Source organism: Rhineura floridana, chromosome 15 (assembly GCF_030035675.1).
Source record: "Rhineura floridana isolate rRhiFlo1 chromosome 15, rRhiFlo1.hap2, whole genome shotgun sequence".
Taxonomy (NCBI): Eukaryota; Metazoa; Chordata; class Lepidosauria; order Squamata; family Rhineuridae; genus Rhineura; species Rhineura floridana.
In genome coordinates this window covers 35,234,137-35,252,901 of record NC_084494.1, presented here as the reverse complement: position 1 = coordinate 35,252,901, position 18,765 = coordinate 35,234,137, and the positions used below count along the sequence as shown (strand labels likewise).

Below are 18,765 nucleotides of genomic sequence, written 5' to 3'. Positions count from 1 at the left end.
TGGTGCATTGTTAAGAAAGAGGACTGCATAGCAAATACTTTCAGGGCGTTTCATGCAAGTGAGCGGAGTTGCACAGCAGAGGAGAAGGCCAAAAAAACTGGGGGGAAAGACACCAAATTCTGTTCACTCTTTTCAGTATTTTACATGATAGAGGCTGCAGTGCTCTATCCCTTTATGGGAGAGTAAGCCTGATTGAACACAGTGGGACTTACTTCTGAGTAGACATGTATAGCGATTGTACTGTAATAATCCTGTCCTTTAACAGATTAATCTATTAAATTTAAACAACTCTGCATACTACCACAGCTACAATATAGGTGCCTCTTAAGATGCTGAAGAAAACATAAGATACGTATAAAGAAGGAAGCGCTGCCCTGCGCTCCTTTGGGAGGAAGGGCGGGATATAAATTTAATTAATTTAGTATTTATTATTATTTATTTATTGCATTTGTATACTGCCCCATAGCCAAAGCTCTCTGGGCGGTTTATGACAATCAAAAACATTAAAAACAAATATACAAATTTAAAAACACATTTTTAAAAAGCAATTTTAATTAACAATTTAATAAGTAAAAGAGCATCTTTTATATTTTTCATTCCCTTTTCCAAGTCAGTAACACACCAGAACTAAAACAGCCTCCAAACTAATGGTGTCCTTGAATTGCAGTCCCACCCCAATTGGTCATCCACAATTTAATCTATTGATGAAACTGATTAGTTACACAACGCAATCATCTGCATCTCATCTGGGAAGCTCAATGGGACTTGTTGCAACCTAAAGCTGGCAGCACCGTGGGATTAAGTCTGCTTGTTACCTGGGCATATGGTTGTTGCATGACTGCAAACGTGACCGTTTATCACCCGGGCATTTGATGGCTGACAGATACTGGTCCCAGCAACCTTGAAATTATAAGCGATGAGGGCAATAATTTGACCTTTAAAATGTGCTTAGATGTTCTTAATTGTTTTTAGATATGTTTTTATTTTTAATTTCTTTTTTTTTACTGCTTTGTTCTTTGGTGCCTTGGGGTGTTTTGGGAGGAAGGGTGGGAAAGAAGTTCCATACAATCAAGTAATAAAATTACTAACAATACTATAACAAAATAACCAGTAAAACAAAACCCACCCCACAGCACCAGACCCCGGGGCCTCCTGCCCTTCCACTTTCCCATCTCAGATACTGATTGTCTCATCTTGTCCTGCTCAGCCAACTAAAGGAAGCCGAGAGCCGCAACTTGGAACTGGAAGCTCAAATCAAACGTTTGGAGGAGCAAATTGAAGGGATGAAACCGATGAGTGAGGAAGGCAAGTCTCACCTGAGACCGCTCCCCTGCAGACAGTGTTCCCCGCCATGACCCTTGACAGGCTGCCCCCCCCCCAGTTTCAGCTCCTCCACCCCTTCCCTTCTGCAGTTTGGAGGTGACCTTGCCAAGCTAGGGAGATCTACACCAGCAGCGGCCACCCACCTTCGCCAGCATGGTGGTTTGGACTACAACTCCCATCAGTCCCAGCCAGCACAGCTGCAGTGAGGAGAGAGCTGTAGCCCCAAACAACTGGAGGGCACCAGGTTGCCGAAGGCTGGCATACATTCTTTGGAGTCCAGTTGAAATGGGTGTAGAATGTGTGTGTGTATGGAAATACCTGTTTTTGTACATTTAGACAGGAGTAGCTTAGAATTACAGTGCGGGAAGCATCTCCCTTTCCATTCATAGCAGCCCCTCCCTTGCTGCTTTTTTGGGGATGGTGGGGGAGACGATTTGTCTAAAATTGGGGGGAAGGCTTGTGCACTTTTTTACCTTTCCCTCCATAATCCAAGAATGACTCATCATCATCATCGGATGACTCTCAGAATGAGGGAAGTTTGTGTGTGGATGGAGTGAGGTCCTTCTTGCGTTAGAAGCCTCAGCTTGCTAAAGAAACCATTTATATTGCACAGAATCTTTGCATTGGTATTAAATGATCAGTACTGTTGTTGATATAGACAGAAGAAGCCTTGTGTCTCTTAGCACAGCAGGGCTGGCCTGGTTCTTGAGCCTCGCCGGATCCATCGACAGCCCTGGGTGTTTGGCTTGGGTCCAAACAGTGGCGGCTGGTGGTTCCAAATCAGTGGGGCAGTGGAATCCACTCCGGGTTTTAGTATGGACTTTCAAGGAGCTGTCCAGCATTCTTGGGCTGCCCTACTGACATGGAGCCACCAGCCACCACTGGCTCTATAGGCCCAGCTCTATAGGCCCTTGAGGAGAGACCCCCCCCAATCTAGCAGTAGCCTAGCTTGAAAGGGTTTAACTTGGAAAGCTGGAGGTGAGAAATCAGCTTGCAAGAAGGGTTCCTTTGCCTACGTTCAGGTCTCGTCTCCTTCCCTGCTGGGTCTGTGCGTTTTCTCCCTTGCTCATCCTCCTCTCGGGTCCACCCTACCTCTTGCCCATGAGAGTGATGGGAGCTTGAAGAGTTAATTTGAGATGGGGGCTACCAGCATGCCTCCCAAATGCCAGTTGCTGAGAAACACAAGCAAGGAGAGGAGTGTTGGATTCAGGTCCTGCTTGCGGGCTTCTCCTGGGTATCTGGCTGGCCGCTCTGAGCATGGAGAGACTGCTGGACCAGATGCGCCACTGGCCTGATCTAGCTACAGGACTCTTCTTGTGTTCTTAAGTGCATTGTAGGTGGTCTGCACCTGAGCCATGCTGGTTTGAGAAATCCGGCGGTCTCTGGTGAGGAGGAACTGGCCTCTGCACATGAGGGGAAGCATAGCATCAGTGGTGGCCGGTGGCTCCATGCCAGTGGAAAGTTTGGACTAAAACCCAGAGCGAATTCCACTGCTCCTCTGACATGCAGCCACCAGCTGCCACTGCATAGCATGTGGTGTGTACAGCATGGCAGTGATCTGCTTCTTTTTCTGCATGCTTGCAGGCTAGCATCTTTCCCTGTACATCTTTCGCCTCATTCCCACCCTTTCACCTCCCCCATAGAAAACATGGCCCCACATTTCTTTTTTCCTTCCAGCTACTCTGGGGTGGAGCACTCATTGGCCCCCCAACCGCACCCACCCTTTCTTGTGCTGCGTGGAGCGCCCAGCTGATGTAAGCCTCACTCTGCAGGTTGCCATACCACATGGAGGTGGGAGAGGGGAAGGGGGCCCCCAGCCTAGGGCCCCCTCCTGGCCAACGAGGAGGCAGGCAGGGCTGTGGGGCAGGTGGCCCTTGCTGTTCTGCCCTGCTCAGACTGTCAGGTTATTGGCCTTTGTCTGGGGCTGTGTGAATTCTGTATCAACTTCCTGCACCCGCAGGTTCTGCAGGGGGTGCATCACATGTAGCATCATATGGTACCGCTTATTTCCACACTACTATGTAACTTGGCTTTCCGCTTAAGTGTTGTGTTTTGAATATTAGACTTTAAATAAATAAATAAATGGGAAAGCAATTGGAGAGGTTTCTTTCCAAGAGGACTAGGAACTTGTTTCCATAAAGACAAGGTGTTGTGGGCTGTTAGAACCCACACCAAAAATAGCAGCTGGGGGTAGGTGGGCTACTGGGGGGCATGCACATAGAAAACACACCGCTGTGCTTTGTCCCACCCCCCAGGTTGCCTGGCCCTCTGCCCCGCTGACCTCTGCTTTCTCTTTCCAGCAAGGCGGCACCGTGGTGTCTCGGCTCTGTGAATATCCGCTTGTGGTACCTCTGTACCGGCACTTGCTGCTGTTTTCCAGGGTATGTCAGCTGCTTCCTTTGTGCGTGCACACACAGCGCTCTCTCGCTCCCCTGAAGTCAGTGCTTGCTTTGGCTGATAATGACCTCTCCCTCCCCCCCCCCCGACAGCCACTGAGGGCAAACATATGTCACACACAGAGACGGGCAACAGAAAGCAACTGGAAGGCGGCATGCGCAGAACCCGGATTGACAGACCCATAGCGAAGGGATTCCTCAGCGGGGGAAATGAAAGCTTATTTAATAACCGTTTGGGAATGGTCTGGAGTCTATGGGCCAGTCTCATTAGGCTCAAGAGGCCCCATCTCATCTTATTGCTATAAGCCAGGAGATAGGCTGGCCCAGAACTGCCTGGTGCAGTTATTGCCGACACGTAAGTGCCGTAAGAGATGATGGGCTCCATTGGGCCCACGGGAGGCTGGCTGCTCTGTCTCTGCATGAGTGACTGTTCTTAACACCTTCCCACCAGCCTCCCCTCGGCCTGACCCATCCCTGTGGCCACTTCCTCACAAGGGAAAACAAATTCCCCACAGGAAGAGCCGTGTGTCAGGGAGTTTAGCCTTCTCCCCAGTATGCAAGTTTTCTGTGGGTAGGAATCTTTTTGTGTGTGTGCGTGTGTGCATGAAGGGCAGCACACTCAATTGGGAGGTTTGTCTCCTTGCAGTGGTACATCCCAGACACAGTTTGACACCCTGAGGGAGGCCTGGCCTGCACAGTATGTCCAAGTAGCAGGAGTGATTTAGTGCTAAGAGAAAGCAGGATTACCAGCCCCTCAGCAGAGCTCCCGGTTCCTATGCCATTTTATGCCATGTGCGCCTCCTTCCAATTAAGGGAAGACACCCAAATGGCAGTGCCAAATGGCAAACACAGAGGGAAGCCCTCTTCTGGGGATCCTTCCATGTCAAATGCGATATGTACCTCCCAGTTTTTAAGTGGGATAAATGTACTCTTCAGCCAACTGAAATGTTGGGAAAGAGTGGCCTCCTTTGAGTGGCACCATCTGTCCAGAAGCTCAGGCTGATCTCTTTCCTGGCTTGCGTTCACGGGATGTGGCAGGGAGTGAGCTAGGGACTCAATCTGGCCCTAGTAGGAGGGTTCTGTCCTTTCAACTCATGCTGCTGGCTCCCCCACCCCAAACTCCGGGACTTCTTTCCATCTTGACCGGCCTGTTTTTCCTTCACAGGTACATAGGCCCTGCATTGTCAAGGTGGGATACCTGCTCCTATGCACTGGTGGATTCGGACTTGAGGCCTCTACTCGGAGCCCAGTGGGAGTGGTCTGAAGGCTGTCAGTGGGGTGGGGGGTGGGAGCTCTGCTGCCGCTGGGTTTGGTGAGCCCCTGCCAGGTGTCTGGGAAACTCCTTGATCAGTCGCCAAAAGAGATCTTGGACTCGGAGGAGTGACAGCTCTGTTTTCCTTGTGCCCCAGCACAGAAGGGCACCCTTTCCAACCCAGGTGCAGGCCGAATGAATGACTGGCCGCCTCATCTCTGCTTCCTCGCTCACTCATTCCCCAGGCCTTCTCTTTCCTACTCTCACAACTCATGATCAGGACAATTGTGCTGCTGCTCAGCAAGGGATACCCCACCTTAGATGATGGGGTAGCTAAGGAGGAATTTTCTAAAGGGCTACATGGGGCTAGAGAATCCATCAGAGAGCCCCCCCTTCAACCACCACCTCCTCCCATACCTTTTATCCTTAAGACTCTGCCTAAGAGAGAGTGATGGGCAAAATCCAGGAATCCAGCCTTTGGGCAACCTGAGACCACAGACCCTGCTGTAGAACCCAGGAGCCCAGCATCCCCTGTGCTTAACCCCTTGCGGGGGGGGAATCCAGGGCTCCCACCTTCTGGCCCTTCTAGTCAACCCCAATATCCCCTCTTCAAAATGGGAAGAAAAGCCACCCATTTCCAAGCTCCCACTCTGTCTGCATTTGACTTTCAATGTGCCCTGTGGCTGTTTCCGAGAGGTGAAGGCTGCAGGGGTTTCATGGCAAGCGCCGCCTTGGGGGACTCCACTTCTGCCACTGCAGTGAGCCACTTCTGCTTCCCCATTTTGAGGGAACAGAGGGGCCCCTCTGATCACAACTGCTTACCCCGATGACCTACGGCTGCCTTGCACCAGCTTCCCCTTGGGAGTTTGGGGCCATGAAAGCCAGCAGAGGGAGGGCTGCCGGAAGAGGCCTGTCATGTCTGCTGGGCCCAGAGTCGGGCCTCCCTTCCTTCTAGAGGACATCCCTGAATTGGTGGAATGTGTGGGTCTGCACAGGCAAAGGCTATCACCGGTGCCTCCAAGTCACGCTTTGACCCTGGGATTTGCTATAGGCGAAGACGAGGACAGTCTCTGCGAGGGGAAGCACTGGCAGTGCCTGTCTGCGCTCCAAGGCTTAGGCCGGGCCTTGGACCAGAGTGGAAAACTCTTTATGCCTCAGCTCACTTGATGGTCATCAGGGCGGGATGCCAACAAAAATGACTCGCACACTTATGATACCAGGTGGCAGCACCAATCCTTTCTTGCTCCACACTGCCACACACACAAGGTTCTTAGTAATTTATTTGGAATTGTGGTGTTTAGTTGTAAATCTTATGACCCCCTTGAGCAGCAGGGGTACCTGTCTGTTCCATGCCTTTTCCAAAACCAAAGGGAAGTTGCGTGTGCATGTTTCCAAAAGGAAAGTGCACAGAACAAGACTCAGCTCGAGGGGGCAAGCCATGCTAGTTTCAGGTTTTGCACAATGCTCCTCTCGGTCTCTTGGCACCTCCCCTGCCCCCATATTTATTATTCTTCCTCTTCCTGTCCCCTCCTTTGTGAAATAATATGGTACATTGGGGATGGATGCATGAGAACACTGTACATTTGCGACAATGTGAGTTAAGGATGCTCCCTCTTCAGAGATGAAATAAAACCGAATTACTATATTCTTTGTTGAATTGCAATGTTTGGAGGGAATTGTCAGAATTGTGCAACTAAGGGCAAAACAACAACACGGCAAAGAGGAAGGCAGATGCTGAGGCTGGGTGGTGAGACACATTGCCAGCCATTTCACAAGCAACTCCGCGCTTTCACAGGTGACACAGAAACGATTATTTTACACTTTAGTTGTCTCACAATTTGATATTTGCAGAACTGAGTTCTCTCTGTTTTCTTAAAGCATCCACCATCGTGGGTCTTTACTGGCACCAGAATTTATGCTGTACAACCGTCAACTCCTCCCACATGTGCCCACCCACAATCAACATTTAGCAGGGGAGGCTGTGGTGTGAAAACTGTCTCTTTAGTATAAATAGGAGTTCACGCTTCTATAATTTAAACACTTCAGACACAACAGTAACAAACGTTTAGAGCAGGTAGTAAAGTGACGAAGGCACAGGGGGGGTGTCGGCAGCTTCTGGGCGTGTTCTTCTGCGGACTCGGGAGGGGAAGGGACTGGCTGCCAGACACCAGCTGGCAGGCAAAGGTCGCAGGGGGCCAGACTGAGTGCTGAAGGTGACATGCATCTGGGGGTGGAATAGAGGAAAAGGGAAAATGCAAAGAGCAAAATTAATACTGTTCACCAAGTTCCTTGCACCCCCTCACCAACGATCCAAGCAGACCTGGAGCCAAACCAGGCTCCTCCTCTCCTCCTGCTGCGCCAGTTCCTCTGACCAGGCTGGGATGAACAGGCGCATGTCGTGTGCAGCAGCTCTGGACCCAGTATGGCTTTTTTTTCCTGGGGGAGGGGAGCCAGTCTCGTGGTGTTAAGTCCTCATCCGTGAGAGATTTTCATCCACCCCGGTTGGAGAGGATCTCTCTGGCCGCTGGGCCAAATTCTGCAAGATGCAGGGCTGGAGATGGATTCACAGTGAGCTAGGATGACGTACAGATGGATCTCCTGCCAGCATGGAGTTCGTCTCCAAGGGTTTGATAGGTAGATGATACAGGGACCAAGGTGAAGACTCATGGTGAACGCAGGTACGTGGGGCTTAGTTTGAGCCAGGCAGAGTCCCTTGGACGCATCTGGAGAATTAAGGCTCAACCCCAGAACGTATGGAGTTATAAACAATGAGAATGCACACCTCTGGGCACGCACAGAGTATCACCACAAAACCACAGCCGGCTCACAAACACACCTAGGATTCCAGGGTAGTGTCTTCCAGACACTGTTAAGCCTACCACCCTCTTGTGTTAGAAATCAGCCACTGCAGGTAGCCTGCCCTTTGGCCCAGCTCATCCAAATGTTCACCTCAGCAAGAAATGATATAAAACGTAACTGCTTTTGAATCCATAGGGCACTGCCAGGCCTCAGACCTCCCTACTGGCTGAGTTGGGAGACTGCGACAGCCCCCCCACGCCCACCACTAGCAGCCTCGTGGGGGAACGCAGCAGCGGGCAGGATGCAGGAGGAGGTAATTCAATGTTGCTTCCACATAACCCCAGCACAATTTTCCTGCCACTGACAGCGCACATCCACAGAGCAAGAAGTTGCCATGCCACACAAGTCCCACAGACTGATGAGCCTGGCTAAGCTGTGAGGCAGGGCCTTCTCAACAGTCCCCGTCACGCACCTCCGGCAAAACTGCTTCCAGAGCCTGTTCCCTATCAGCACTCTCAAGCACAGAGGCTTCCTCTAGGTAAGTTCATGCGGGAGCGGGGGTAGAAAGGTCCAGAGATCCTCTCAGAAGCTCGTTGGCAGTTTTCAGTCCAGGCTATCAAGAAATCTTTGCCCAAAGTGGTTAGGCCGCAGCAGCCTTTAGGGCTACATCTCCCACAACCGTGCTGGCTGAGGCTGATGGGAGTTGTAGTCCAAAACATCTGGAGGGTGGCCAATGCTGCTCCGCCTGTTGGTCCCGGCATGCGGCACCAGGTGCCGAAGCCGTGTAATCCAGCACACCGATACAGGCATGGTGAAAACAGGTTCAAAGGCGGCTAAAACTTGAAGATGCGTGTGTACTTAATCCTCGCGCACCAATGAATAAAATACAACGCAGAAAATGCCTGTGTCTCTTGGCTGTCCTTAACCTTTGACAAGGGTCAATAGATGTTAAGGAAACACTGGATGAAAGACATCTGTCGGGCTTAGCTTTGAACCGGTTTTTTGGAGCAACTGTTTCTCTCCAACATATTGGGCTGTATCCAGTATCAATCCTACTCACAGCAGACTCGTTGAAGTTAATGGACCAAAGTTAGCTTTCTCCACTAATTTCAACGAGTAGGAGCAACAGTGCCTACAACCCATCATGCTGGACACACAACCCAGTAACTAAGGAAGTCCAGTTGGGAAGGCTTAGGTCTTCCAAGCAGAGTCCTTCCGCTGACTCAAACCTGCCCCAAATTGAAGACATCTCCCTAACGGTTTGTGTAGACAGACTATGGATAAACGAAGATGCTGAACTGTGCCTAAGGCATCACACAGAAACCAACCCCTTATAGACCTGGGGTCCCTGACACAGTGCCCATGGGTACTGGGTGTGCCCACAGAGAGCCACCAGGGCACCACCCACTGGTCCCTCCAACCCTCTCTGCCAGACTGTAAATCCTAACAGCTGCTCAGCTGGAGTTCCCCTCACTGTCTCTACACAGCCCATGCTGACTGCTTTTGCCCTCTACCATTCTGATGGGCCAACACACTTCAAAAAGGGGAAAGGGAACAGCTCCCTCTGCTGAGAGCCGCCAATTACATCATACGCGTTGTGCCATTATAAGTATTTCCTTCCTGCTACCGGCAACCAGCAGCCACATCCATAGTAGGATAACCACTGAGAAGTCTGGCTTTATGAGTGGCTGAAATGTCAAACTGTCTAGGGTTCCCAGCCCATCCTCAATGTTAGATGATTGGCTGTTTAATATTTGCATGACGGACTGAGTGCACGTAATAATCAATATATGGGGGGGGGGGAGTAGAGAGTAGCCATGTGGATTAGGCTAGAGTGGATCCGGCTGACCCAGTGATGAGATCTAATCTAGGGGCAGACCCCTGGAGGAGGAAAAGGGCTGGTAAACGGAGGTGTCAGTTGCCGGCAAGCCGTCTTCAAGTTCAAGGACCAGCCAGTTCAGAGAAAAAGTCCATTTAGCTTCTGAGAGAACTGTAGGGAAGTACTTCAGAGGAAGTTGTGAGGACAGGAAGAGCACGGCAGAGCAGGAGGGGTGCCGCCTGGGCCCCAAACACTGAGGAGCAATGTCGGCAAAAAGACAGCAGGAGCTGCTGGGCAGTATCTCGCTGGATCTCAAACATCAAGCAACATCTCTCTGGGGATCGGCTGGTTGCACTAGGAGAGTGGCCCCGAGGAGGAGTGCCTGCTGTTAAGACTGAAAAGACCCTGCTGGATAAAGGCTGCCACTGTTTCTTCAACAGGGCAGGCAGATTGGGATATCTTGTGCAAAACACACAAACATTTACACGAAAGTAAGAGGGGGTGAAGAAAAGTTTAAAAGACGGCTTCCTTTGTGAGGTCTTTTTGGGGGGCAGGGGGGAGTCATTTTCTCCTGTGCAAAAGAGATTGCTTCTGCTTCCTTCTAGAAGCCGGGTTTGGGCAGCTGAAAATCAAGACAGATTCCGTCCAGTCCAGGGCAGCCAAAAGGCAGCTGAAAAGCAGTGAGGAATCTCTGTCTGGGAGACCCAGGGGGAGGAGGTGGCTCACCCTTGTGCAAAATCTGCCCCTGCAGCAGCCTGTGCTAAGATCGTAGCTTTAAATGTGGTTCATTCATTAATACTTTTTTAAATAGCTGAGAAGAAGTGCAAAGGCTCCTGTGCTACATAGGTCTCAATATATTAACTCTGTTAGTCTCTCTCTTTCCATACAGTTAGTGTCATAGGCGAGGGAGAAAGGGAACAACCTGTACATACAGCAGATGCTGAAGAGTCAGAGAACTTTGCCAGCTCGGCCCAGTGGCCTTGGCAGGGCAAAGAGTCAGAGGTACCTGCTAGGAGATCAGCCAGAGGACAGAGCGCCAGGTTATACGACTGTGCCACTGGGAGAACCGCCGTTTTGGGAGTTCAGGGTCTGGAAAAAAACAACACCGGGAGAAGAGTTTAAGCACCACATACAAGAGACGACGCTGTGGACTAAGCCGAGGGATGTGAAAGCCAGGGGTGTGTGTGTGTGAGAGAGATATTGAGAGATCCATGCACATAGAAAAACAGCTTGTCAGGAAGAGCTCTTGGAATCCTTCTCCCTGACAACCTGTTTTTCTAAGTGCAGGGAGGTTTGCATAATTTATTCATTTCTAATATTTACATAGTGCTTAATAACAAAGAGAAATTTCTAAACGGCTTACATAAAATATAATCAGGAAAAATAAGTACCATTTTCATTTAAAAATAAAACAATGATCAAATAAAACTGTTTAAAAGCTAAATAAAAAAGAACAAACTATATATCATAAATAAAACTGAGGAGCACTTTAAAAAAAGGTTTAAGAACTAGCTATTAGAGTTCATGAAAACTTGGGTAAGCATAGATGTCTTTAAGAGGGGGGAGGGGGGAACCTGTGGCCCTCCAGATGTTGCTGGACTCCAACTCCCATCAGCCCCAGCCAGCATGGCCAGTGATCAGGGGGATGAAAGCGGTAGTTCAACCACATTTGGAGGGCCACAGGTTCCCCACCTCTGCTTTAAGAGGAGTTTCAAGCTGGTTATTGTTCTCCTCTCAAACCACCTGAGGGAGGGCATTCCAAAGGGTTGGGCCACCACCGAAAAAGACCACTTCCATGTTGTCACCACAAGGGAGTCCACTGGCCATGAGTCTCAGGCTCAGTTTGCTCTAGATTGGGGTGGGGTGGGGCACTCCGCCAGGTATTTGGGTCCCCAGTTGCTTTGGGCTTCAAAGGTCAACAAGAAAACCTTGAACCAGCTCAGTGTCAAGTGTATCGCGGGAAAGCACTCAAGCAGCTCAGGAAAAGCTTTTATCACTGGCTTCCATTGGTGGTCTGAACTGGTCCTTTACTTTCCCATCTGGAGAAAAAGAGTGCTGAGTTTGGATGTCTGCCGATCTGCCCCAGGACTAAAGCCTGTCAAGAAGGATGGAGAGGCAGGCATCAGCTACCCCAAGACGGCTCTTGGAGCAAGTACACCAAGAAACGGCAACAATCCTAGGGGATGAGGAGTACGGGAGGTTGGGAGGAAGTGCCAACAGAGTTCTCGACAGGCAGCTGCTTGAGGAACAGCTAGATTTGCATTCCAGTGAAGTCAGGGAGAAGAAAATCTCTCTCGAACTGCTGGTCAAGGCCCCCTAGCTCCGCTCACACCTATTTCCTCTCATCTTTGGTCAGGGCTCCTATTTCAAGAGGAGAGATGAGCACATATTAATTCCTGAGCATGTCTAGAGTGCTTTCCCCCCTCACCACTGTGATCTACAGCTTCTTCCACACATTTAGAATTCATGAACAAGGGCTTCCCCCTCAGGCACACAGTGGGGCTCCCAAACAGGGCTGAGCCCCAAAACCTCTCTCAAAATCATGTAATCACGCTGGTGTACTGTAGTGGTTAGTGTGCCAAACTAGGTCCTAGGGATAGCAGGGTTCAAATCACTACTCAGCCGTAAAGTTCACTGAATGACCCTGGGCCAGTCACTATCTCTTAGTCTAATCTACCTCATGGGGTTGTTGTGAGGAAAAAATGAGGCGGCAGGGAGAGAGCTATGTATACCACCTTGAGCTCAAGGAAATATGGGACAGAAACGTAAGAAATAAAATAAAAAACCTACTTCTCTCACACCACACACAATCTAGGAACACACAATCTTATCCCCCCCGCCCCATCTTAGACATCTGAAGCTTAGAGTTGTCCTCCTGTGTCACCACTATGTCTTCTGCTGATCTTCTTTACTTCCTCCATTTCACTACTGAATCACATGCGCTTTCCAGCCTGTGGGTCGGTGATGCTTCATCTCCTACTGCAGCACTTGGGGGCAGGGCTGGGCAGAGATCCTTTCCTCCTCCCCTCTCCAAAGCTTCCCTTCTAGCATGTGGTTCGGTTTGCTTGCCTGCGTTATCAGAAGCGATATGGTACAGAGGCAACCCTGCTCCTGTCCTGTACTTGTGACATGGCACAGAGTTAAGCTGTGGGGGATAAATCATTAGCAACATGAAAGCTGATGCACGGGCCTTACATTAGGTGCGGCAGGAGGCTGGACTCAGTAATGTTGCTTCTAACCCCAAAAATGCCACAGGTCGAATTTCTCCAAAAAGGAACCAAAAAAAAAAAAAAAAAAAAACATGATAGGATTACACGTCGAAAAGAAAACCCTGCGATGAAAAGTTCTGGGAGTGTCATGCCAGGAATCTAGAACCCTGCTGGGAGGTCTAGCAAACCCCAAGCAATTGCCTCGTATTCTCGTGGGTGATTTTTATTATTCCAAGAAACACAGGAAACTGCCTTAGGCCAAATCAGACTACTGGCCTATCCAACTCAGCATTATCTGCTCCTGGCTGTCAGTAACTCTCCAGGGCTTCAGGAAACAGCCTTTCCCATTTTGGCTCAAAGATACCATTTTAGCATATAAGCAGGATATAAAAATTAATAAATAACCACCACAGCCAGGGACCTTTTGCATCAAAGCATGTGCCTTATCACTGAGCTACAGCAGTTGACTTGGCCACAGTGACACATGCATTGGTGACATCGAGGCTTGATTACTGTAACGCTCTCTATGTGGGGCTGCCTTTGAAAACAGTTCGGAAACTGCAGTTGGTTCAAAATGCAGCAGCCAAATGTTAACTGGAGCACGACACAGGGAGCATATCACCCCTGTGCTTTATTGACTCCACTGGATCCCAATTTGTTTCCAGGTCCAATTCAAAGTGCTGGTTCTGACCTTTAAAGCCCTAGACGGCCTTGGACCAATATACCTGAGGGATCACTTGCACCCATATGTACCTGCCTGGGATTTAAGATCATCTGCCTCTGGTCTCCTCTGCGTGCCTGGAATAAAAGATGTTAGACTGACAGGCACGCTGGAGCTTTTTCAGCTGTGGCCCCCAAGCTCTGGAATACCCTAGTCTGCTCTGCTCCCTCCCTGTTGGTTTTCTGGAGACTTCTGAAAATGATCTTGTTCCAGAAAGCCTTTGGGAGGGACTGAAGGTAGAGCCTGACACTGATTTCATGCCGTCTACGTTAAATTTTACCTTTAGGACCACCCCCTATATATGTGTGTGTGTATATATATTGTATTTTATGTATTTTAATTGCATTTTATGTATTTTAATCTATTTTAATGTTTTTGTGATTTTACTGTTTACAATTTTATTACGTACGTGTTTGATTTTATTTTTGTAAGCCGCCCTGGGTGCCCTATTATAGGTTAGAAGGGTGGGATAGAAATATTTTAAATAAATAAATAATTGTCCAAAGTATCAGCAGCCACTTCCGAATGCAGCTGAAGCTTTGACAGGAACTGCAGCCCTCCTGCCAGCAGGGAGTGCTGTTTCACTTACCGCTTTCCCTGGTCTGGCCCAAGTGCAGATGAGACCCTCCTGGCAAGCGGTAATGATACAGTCCTCCAGGAAGAGCAACACCGTCAGTCTCTCGTGGGCGATCTTCTTGCAAACTAGGGGCTCCAGGAGGGGCACTTCATTGATGCGGGGGCACAAAGCTGTGCCCAGGACCTTGGTTGTGTCCAACTTGCTTTTGGGGACCACGTTGAGCTTGTCGTTGCTCTTGCTGATGTTGCCCAAGCTGTGGTAGCGCTTGTGCTCTTTCTCGGCGCTCTTGTCTTTCCGTTCCTGCAAGGTGAGGGTGGCAAACTTGCCGATGCTGAAGGGCACCGTGCCGTCGGCCACATGGCTCTTGGCAGCACTGGTGACGGCTGGATGGGGCAGGCTGTTGGAGCGGGACAGTGAGCGAGGGAGGCCCCCCCCACCCGATTCAGCTGCCAAGTTGCTTCCGCCGCTCCCAGAGGGGGGGATCCCAGTGCTGAAGGTGTTAGTGAGAGTTCGGGCCCGGGAGAGAGGGTGATGGGGGTACAAGACGTCCTCCGTCAGGTCCCAAAGGCAGAACTGGGTATCCTGGCCAGCAGACCCAAACCGGTAAGTCACCGAGGGGGTGCTTTTGGTGCTGTGCTTGGAGAGGTGGGACAGCGTGCTGCTGGTCCGTACCCTGCAGAAAGTGGTAGAGTCCTGGATGTCCTCGTCACTCCCACTGAACTCCCCACTCTCATCATCCTCTGTGCTAGTGGTGTAGGGATCAAAGGCCACTGCGTTGACCCATGACTTGTGGCCGTGACCCCTGGCAATGACCCTGCCCTCAGCAAAGGACCAGACCGTTACCAGGTCATCCTCGCCCCCGGTCACGATGTAGCGCCCGTCAGGGCTCCAACAGACGCACAGCAGGCCCCCAAAGTAGCTCTTCATCATCCCCTGCAGGAGCATGGAATCAAAATGGAAGACACGCAGGCAGCCATCTTGGCTGACGCAAGCCAGGTATCGCCCGTCAGGGGAGAAGGCAAACTCATTCAGTGCTCCTTCACCCACTGCCCATTTCAGCAGCGGGTTGCGGGCACTCTTGCTCTTGCAGGCGTAGACCGTGAAGCCCTCACCTTGCTTGAGGAGGGTGTATTGGGGCGGGGCTGAGCCACAGGGATGCTCCACGTTGTACAAGTACAAGTGGCCACTGGCATGAGAAGCGAGGAAGAGACTCTCTGTCTCAGGGATCCACTTCACAAAGGTGACCTTGGTCTTGTCAATCAGCCTCTGTGGGATGGAAGGTGAGAAAAGCAGGAAGGCAATATGAGAAGGACCCCCTAGAATTCCAAGCTGCCATCATCGCAATAGTAGACATTGTCTAATTGTTAGTAATTTATTAGGAAAGTGTGATTTGTTGTATTTTCATTGAAAATTGTTATTGTTGCTTTTTAATAATGTTATTGCCTTGCTATTTAATTTTTGTAAATTGTAAGTTGTGCTGTTTTTATTGATATATGAATTTCTATATTTGTGTTTATTTTTTGTAAGCTGCCTTGAGGGCCTTTTGGCCAAAAGGCGGGATAGAAATAAACAACACCACCACCACTATGCCTCCTACTCACACATGCTGGGAGCAGGCCCATAGACCTCCACCACACAGCACACTTGCTGTGAAAGATTAAGAGGCACAATTCCTATAACTGCTTTATCGACACAGGCCAGAAAGAGTCAGAAGAGGTTAGAGCTACTACTCTAGCCCTCAGCCCTGAAACGTACATTCACAAGCAGCCTCTTGTGCCTACTTTGGTTTTAACCCCTTCTTTTCCAGAGCATCTTTTCTGAGGCACAGCTCTATTGCTATTAATTTGCAAAATTTCTCAGTTGCCTTTTTGAAAAAGCTCTATAAAAGCCTAATAAATAATAAATAATAATAAATAATAATATGTGCAATGTAGAATAGAATCTACAAGTAAGCACCTTGAAACCACACTTTGATTAAAACAACTAAAAATATAGCCCTAAACATTACATGCAACAATAGCGGTAATTAAAAGAAGGCTAAAATTGAAAAAGACACCCTAACCCAACCCAACTCCAATGACGTGGGGGGAATGAAAAAGAGACTCTGATCAATCAGCATTGACTCAGAAATGTCGCGTCTGTAGAACACTGTGACTCACCTCCTCGTTAAACAGCTTACTCGTATCTTTCTTAATGAGATCCAGGTACTGTACCTGACCGGCTGAGAAGCCAACCAGTAGTGAGATGCTTTCTGAAGCAGCTGTGAACTGGTTGAAGTCATGGCAAGTGGGCTGCGTCCCTTTATAGATCCGCTTGTCAATGGGTTTCTTCAGATCGATAGACTGGAAATTCGGTGAAAATACAAATGGGCAAGAGATTACATTGCAGGAACCAAGCGCTGGAAAGGAATCTGATGCGGACTCAGAGATGACAATGCTGCCTGACAAGACTTTGTGTAAGAACTATAGAGAGTACCTACAGCTGTGTGGATCACGGTGATGGCCTTAAAGTCCACATTCTCCTCTTGCAGCTGGGCACAGATCCCACATTTCATGGCTTTCAGCAACTGTGGTTTTCAACGCCTTTTATATTAATTGCAACTACCATGCTAAAACAGTACATTTTGCACCAAGAAAAACTATTATCAACTACCTGATCAATCTGACAAGGTCACAAAAAATATTGTCCCACATTATGCAATTTAATGGGAGGTGGTATGAAGGAACCTTTATTAAGCTTTCCTGCCCAGGAATGTAGAAGCAATTCTTACTTGCCCCAGGAGACCCCAGCACCAAGTTCAGCAAATCTGTACTTTGGCCATTTTGCATAATTTATTCTGCTTTTCCAAGTCATCAGGATGAGCAAATACCTCTGCCTTTTCCAAACAGTTCAGCCCATACTCTGGCCTTTGAGATGTCTAATCCATGATTTCCTTACCTACCATCTCCACATCCCCCTTCTGAATCTTGGATCTTGCAGCACTACAGCTTTTTTTTTTTATCACCCAATGCCCACCCCATCTATTCATACACATTTCTCAACAGCCTATAGTCATTCCTTCCATCTCCAACAATCCCAGCTCTCACAACTGTCTTTTCAACATCTTCATCCCTGCATGTTCTTCTGCTACCTGACAACCCTCCCCCCAATTGTACAGCACTCTACTCCTCATCTTTTATTTCAAGCCATCACAGTAACTACGCTCCTATCTACACCCCAGGGGTAGCTAACGTGGCACCCATCAAAAATTGCTGGATTACAACTCCCATCACCCCAGCAAGTACGGCCAACGATAAGGGTTGATGGAAACTGTAGTCCAACAGCATATGGAGGGTGCCACATTAGCTATACCCGTCCTACCCTCAATGCCCTGAACTCCACTTTTCGGCATTCCTACGCACCCACACCTGAACTCAACTTGTACCTTCTGGCATTTCCAGGTCCCAGCACTCCCCCATCACTCCTTGCTAAGCCCACTCGGCTCCTCTTCCACGCCACACAGCCCCTTGCCGCCCACCCCTTCACCCAATTCCCCAACAACCTTCACTGCTCTCCGCTGATGCCTGGCCAGCCCCCGCCAGTCCCCACCCCTTCTCCGTTCTTTGACCATGGCCTCCCCCAGCCGGCGCGCTCACCCTGCGTCCCCGCCCGGGTGCGCCCCCGGACCCCGAGTAGAAGTAGAGTTCTCGGCCCAGGTTGAAGCAGACGCGGCTCCGCTCGGCGGCCAGGGCCCCCGGGTCGCCCTCCCCGCATGGGTCCCCGCCGCCCCCGCCCGCCCCCGCGCTCAGCCGCACCAGCGAGAGGCGCACGGGGGGCAGTGACGGGGCGGGCGGCACAGGGGCTCCGACGGGTATCCCCGAGGGCGGCGTTGGGGCGGCCGAGGTAGCGCTGGGGGCGGCGGCGGGCCCGGGCGGGGCGGGACGAGCGCGGGGCTCGGGCCCCCCCAGCAGCCGGTAGGAGCCCTCGCGGGTCCGGAACTGGCTCTTGATTTCGTGCGGCGGCTGCGGCGGGGACGGGCCTCCGTCGGGGACCGGCGCCGCTGGAGCTGGGGCGGGAGGAGCCAGCGCCGCCGCCATCTTCCCGCCGGGCCGGGGCCGCCGCCTCCTACAGGAAGTCGCGACCCCTTGCTCACCTCGCCGCGCCCGGAAGCTGCGCGGCGGAACCTTGGTAACGCTGGCGGGAGGAGAGGTTGCTCGGCAACGGGGGCGGGGGTAAGGCGGGCCTTGGCAACGGAGGGCGCGAGGAGGCGGTCCCTAGCAACGGGGTCTCCACTCACTGGACCACACGAGCTAGAGGGGCGTCTAGCAACAGGGCGAGGTCCTTAACAACCGAGGGAAGATACAGCCCTTAGCAACGGGGCCTGCGCTAAATAGACCTGCCTTAGCAACCGAAGGAGGAAGGGATGCTTAGCTGTAGGCCTTTTGCTGTGAACTGGGTGGAGAGCTTAAAGAATACAACAAGGCTCCTGAGGATGGGGAGGAACAGAGGTTTAGGAGCAGATTGAGGTCTTACCAGCAGCACAGGCAAGGGGGGTTTGGCTGAGGAGAACAATATGTTTGAAAAGGCAAGCAAAAGGGAAAGACTCAACTAAGCTATCTTCCCCATCCTCCTCTGCCCCATCCAACAAAAAGAACATTGTACACAATAAGTTCAAGGCAGTTTACATATT

The 18,765-nt window shown here is 50.4% G+C and overlaps 2 protein-coding genes across 7 annotated transcripts in view; one reads left to right on the top strand and one right to left on the bottom strand.

The window, feature by feature from the left end:
- DMPK (DM1 protein kinase) overlaps window positions 1–6,616 on the top strand; it is a 42,856-nt gene extending 36,240 nt beyond the window's left edge. For 2 of the 5 annotated variants that reach the window (XM_061597053.1, XM_061597052.1), the window contains exons 12-15: window positions 1,208–1,305; window positions 3,001–3,077; window positions 3,628–3,704; window positions 4,885–6,616. In XM_061597053.1, coding sequence (XP_061453037.1) covers window positions 1,208–1,305; window positions 3,001–3,077; window positions 3,628–3,704; window positions 4,885–5,035 — 403 coding nt within the window. In that variant the 3' untranslated portion in view covers window positions 5,036–6,616. Of the gene's footprint in view, window positions 1–1,207; window positions 1,306–3,000; window positions 3,078–3,623; window positions 3,705–4,884 lie in introns of all 5 variants that reach the window. The other 3 variants (XM_061597054.1, XM_061597055.1, XM_061597057.1) reach the window with 3 other exon arrangements.
- On the bottom strand, window positions 6,234–18,311 carry DMWD (DM1 locus, WD repeat containing). 2 transcript variants are annotated; one of them, XM_061597051.1, is made up of 5 exons: window positions 17,732–18,311; window positions 16,256–16,438; window positions 14,109–15,362; window positions 10,596–10,678; window positions 6,234–7,195 (listed from the first exon to the last, which is right to left on the bottom strand). In XM_061597051.1, exons 1-4 carry the CDS (start codon window positions 18,170–18,172, stop codon window positions 10,631–10,633), a joined length of 1,926 nt encoding a protein of 641 aa, XP_061453035.1. In that variant the 5' UTR covers window positions 18,173–18,311; the 3' UTR covers window positions 6,234–7,195; window positions 10,596–10,630. The 2 variants fall into 2 exon arrangements, with proteins under 2 accessions (XP_061453035.1, XP_061453034.1); XM_061597050.1 differs by having other exon boundaries at window positions 6,234–10,678; window positions 17,732–18,309.
- Window positions 18,312–18,765: the final 454 nt, after the last annotated feature.

Excerpts from the sequence above, each read along its gene's own strand:
- DMWD (XM_061597051.1), bottom strand. The coding sequence starts at position 18,172 with ATGGCGGCGGCGCTGGCTCCTCCCGCCCCAGCTCCAGCGGCGCCGGTC. Across the intron at positions 16,439-17,731 it reads CACCCGGGCGGGGACGCAGG|TCTATCGATCTGAAGAAACC; the intron begins GTGAGCGCGCCG and ends CCGAATTTCCAG. Across the intron at positions 10,679-14,108 it reads GGGCCAGACCAGGGAAAGCG|ACCCTGAACTCCCAAAACGG; the intron begins GTAAGTGAAACA and ends GTTTTTTTCCAG.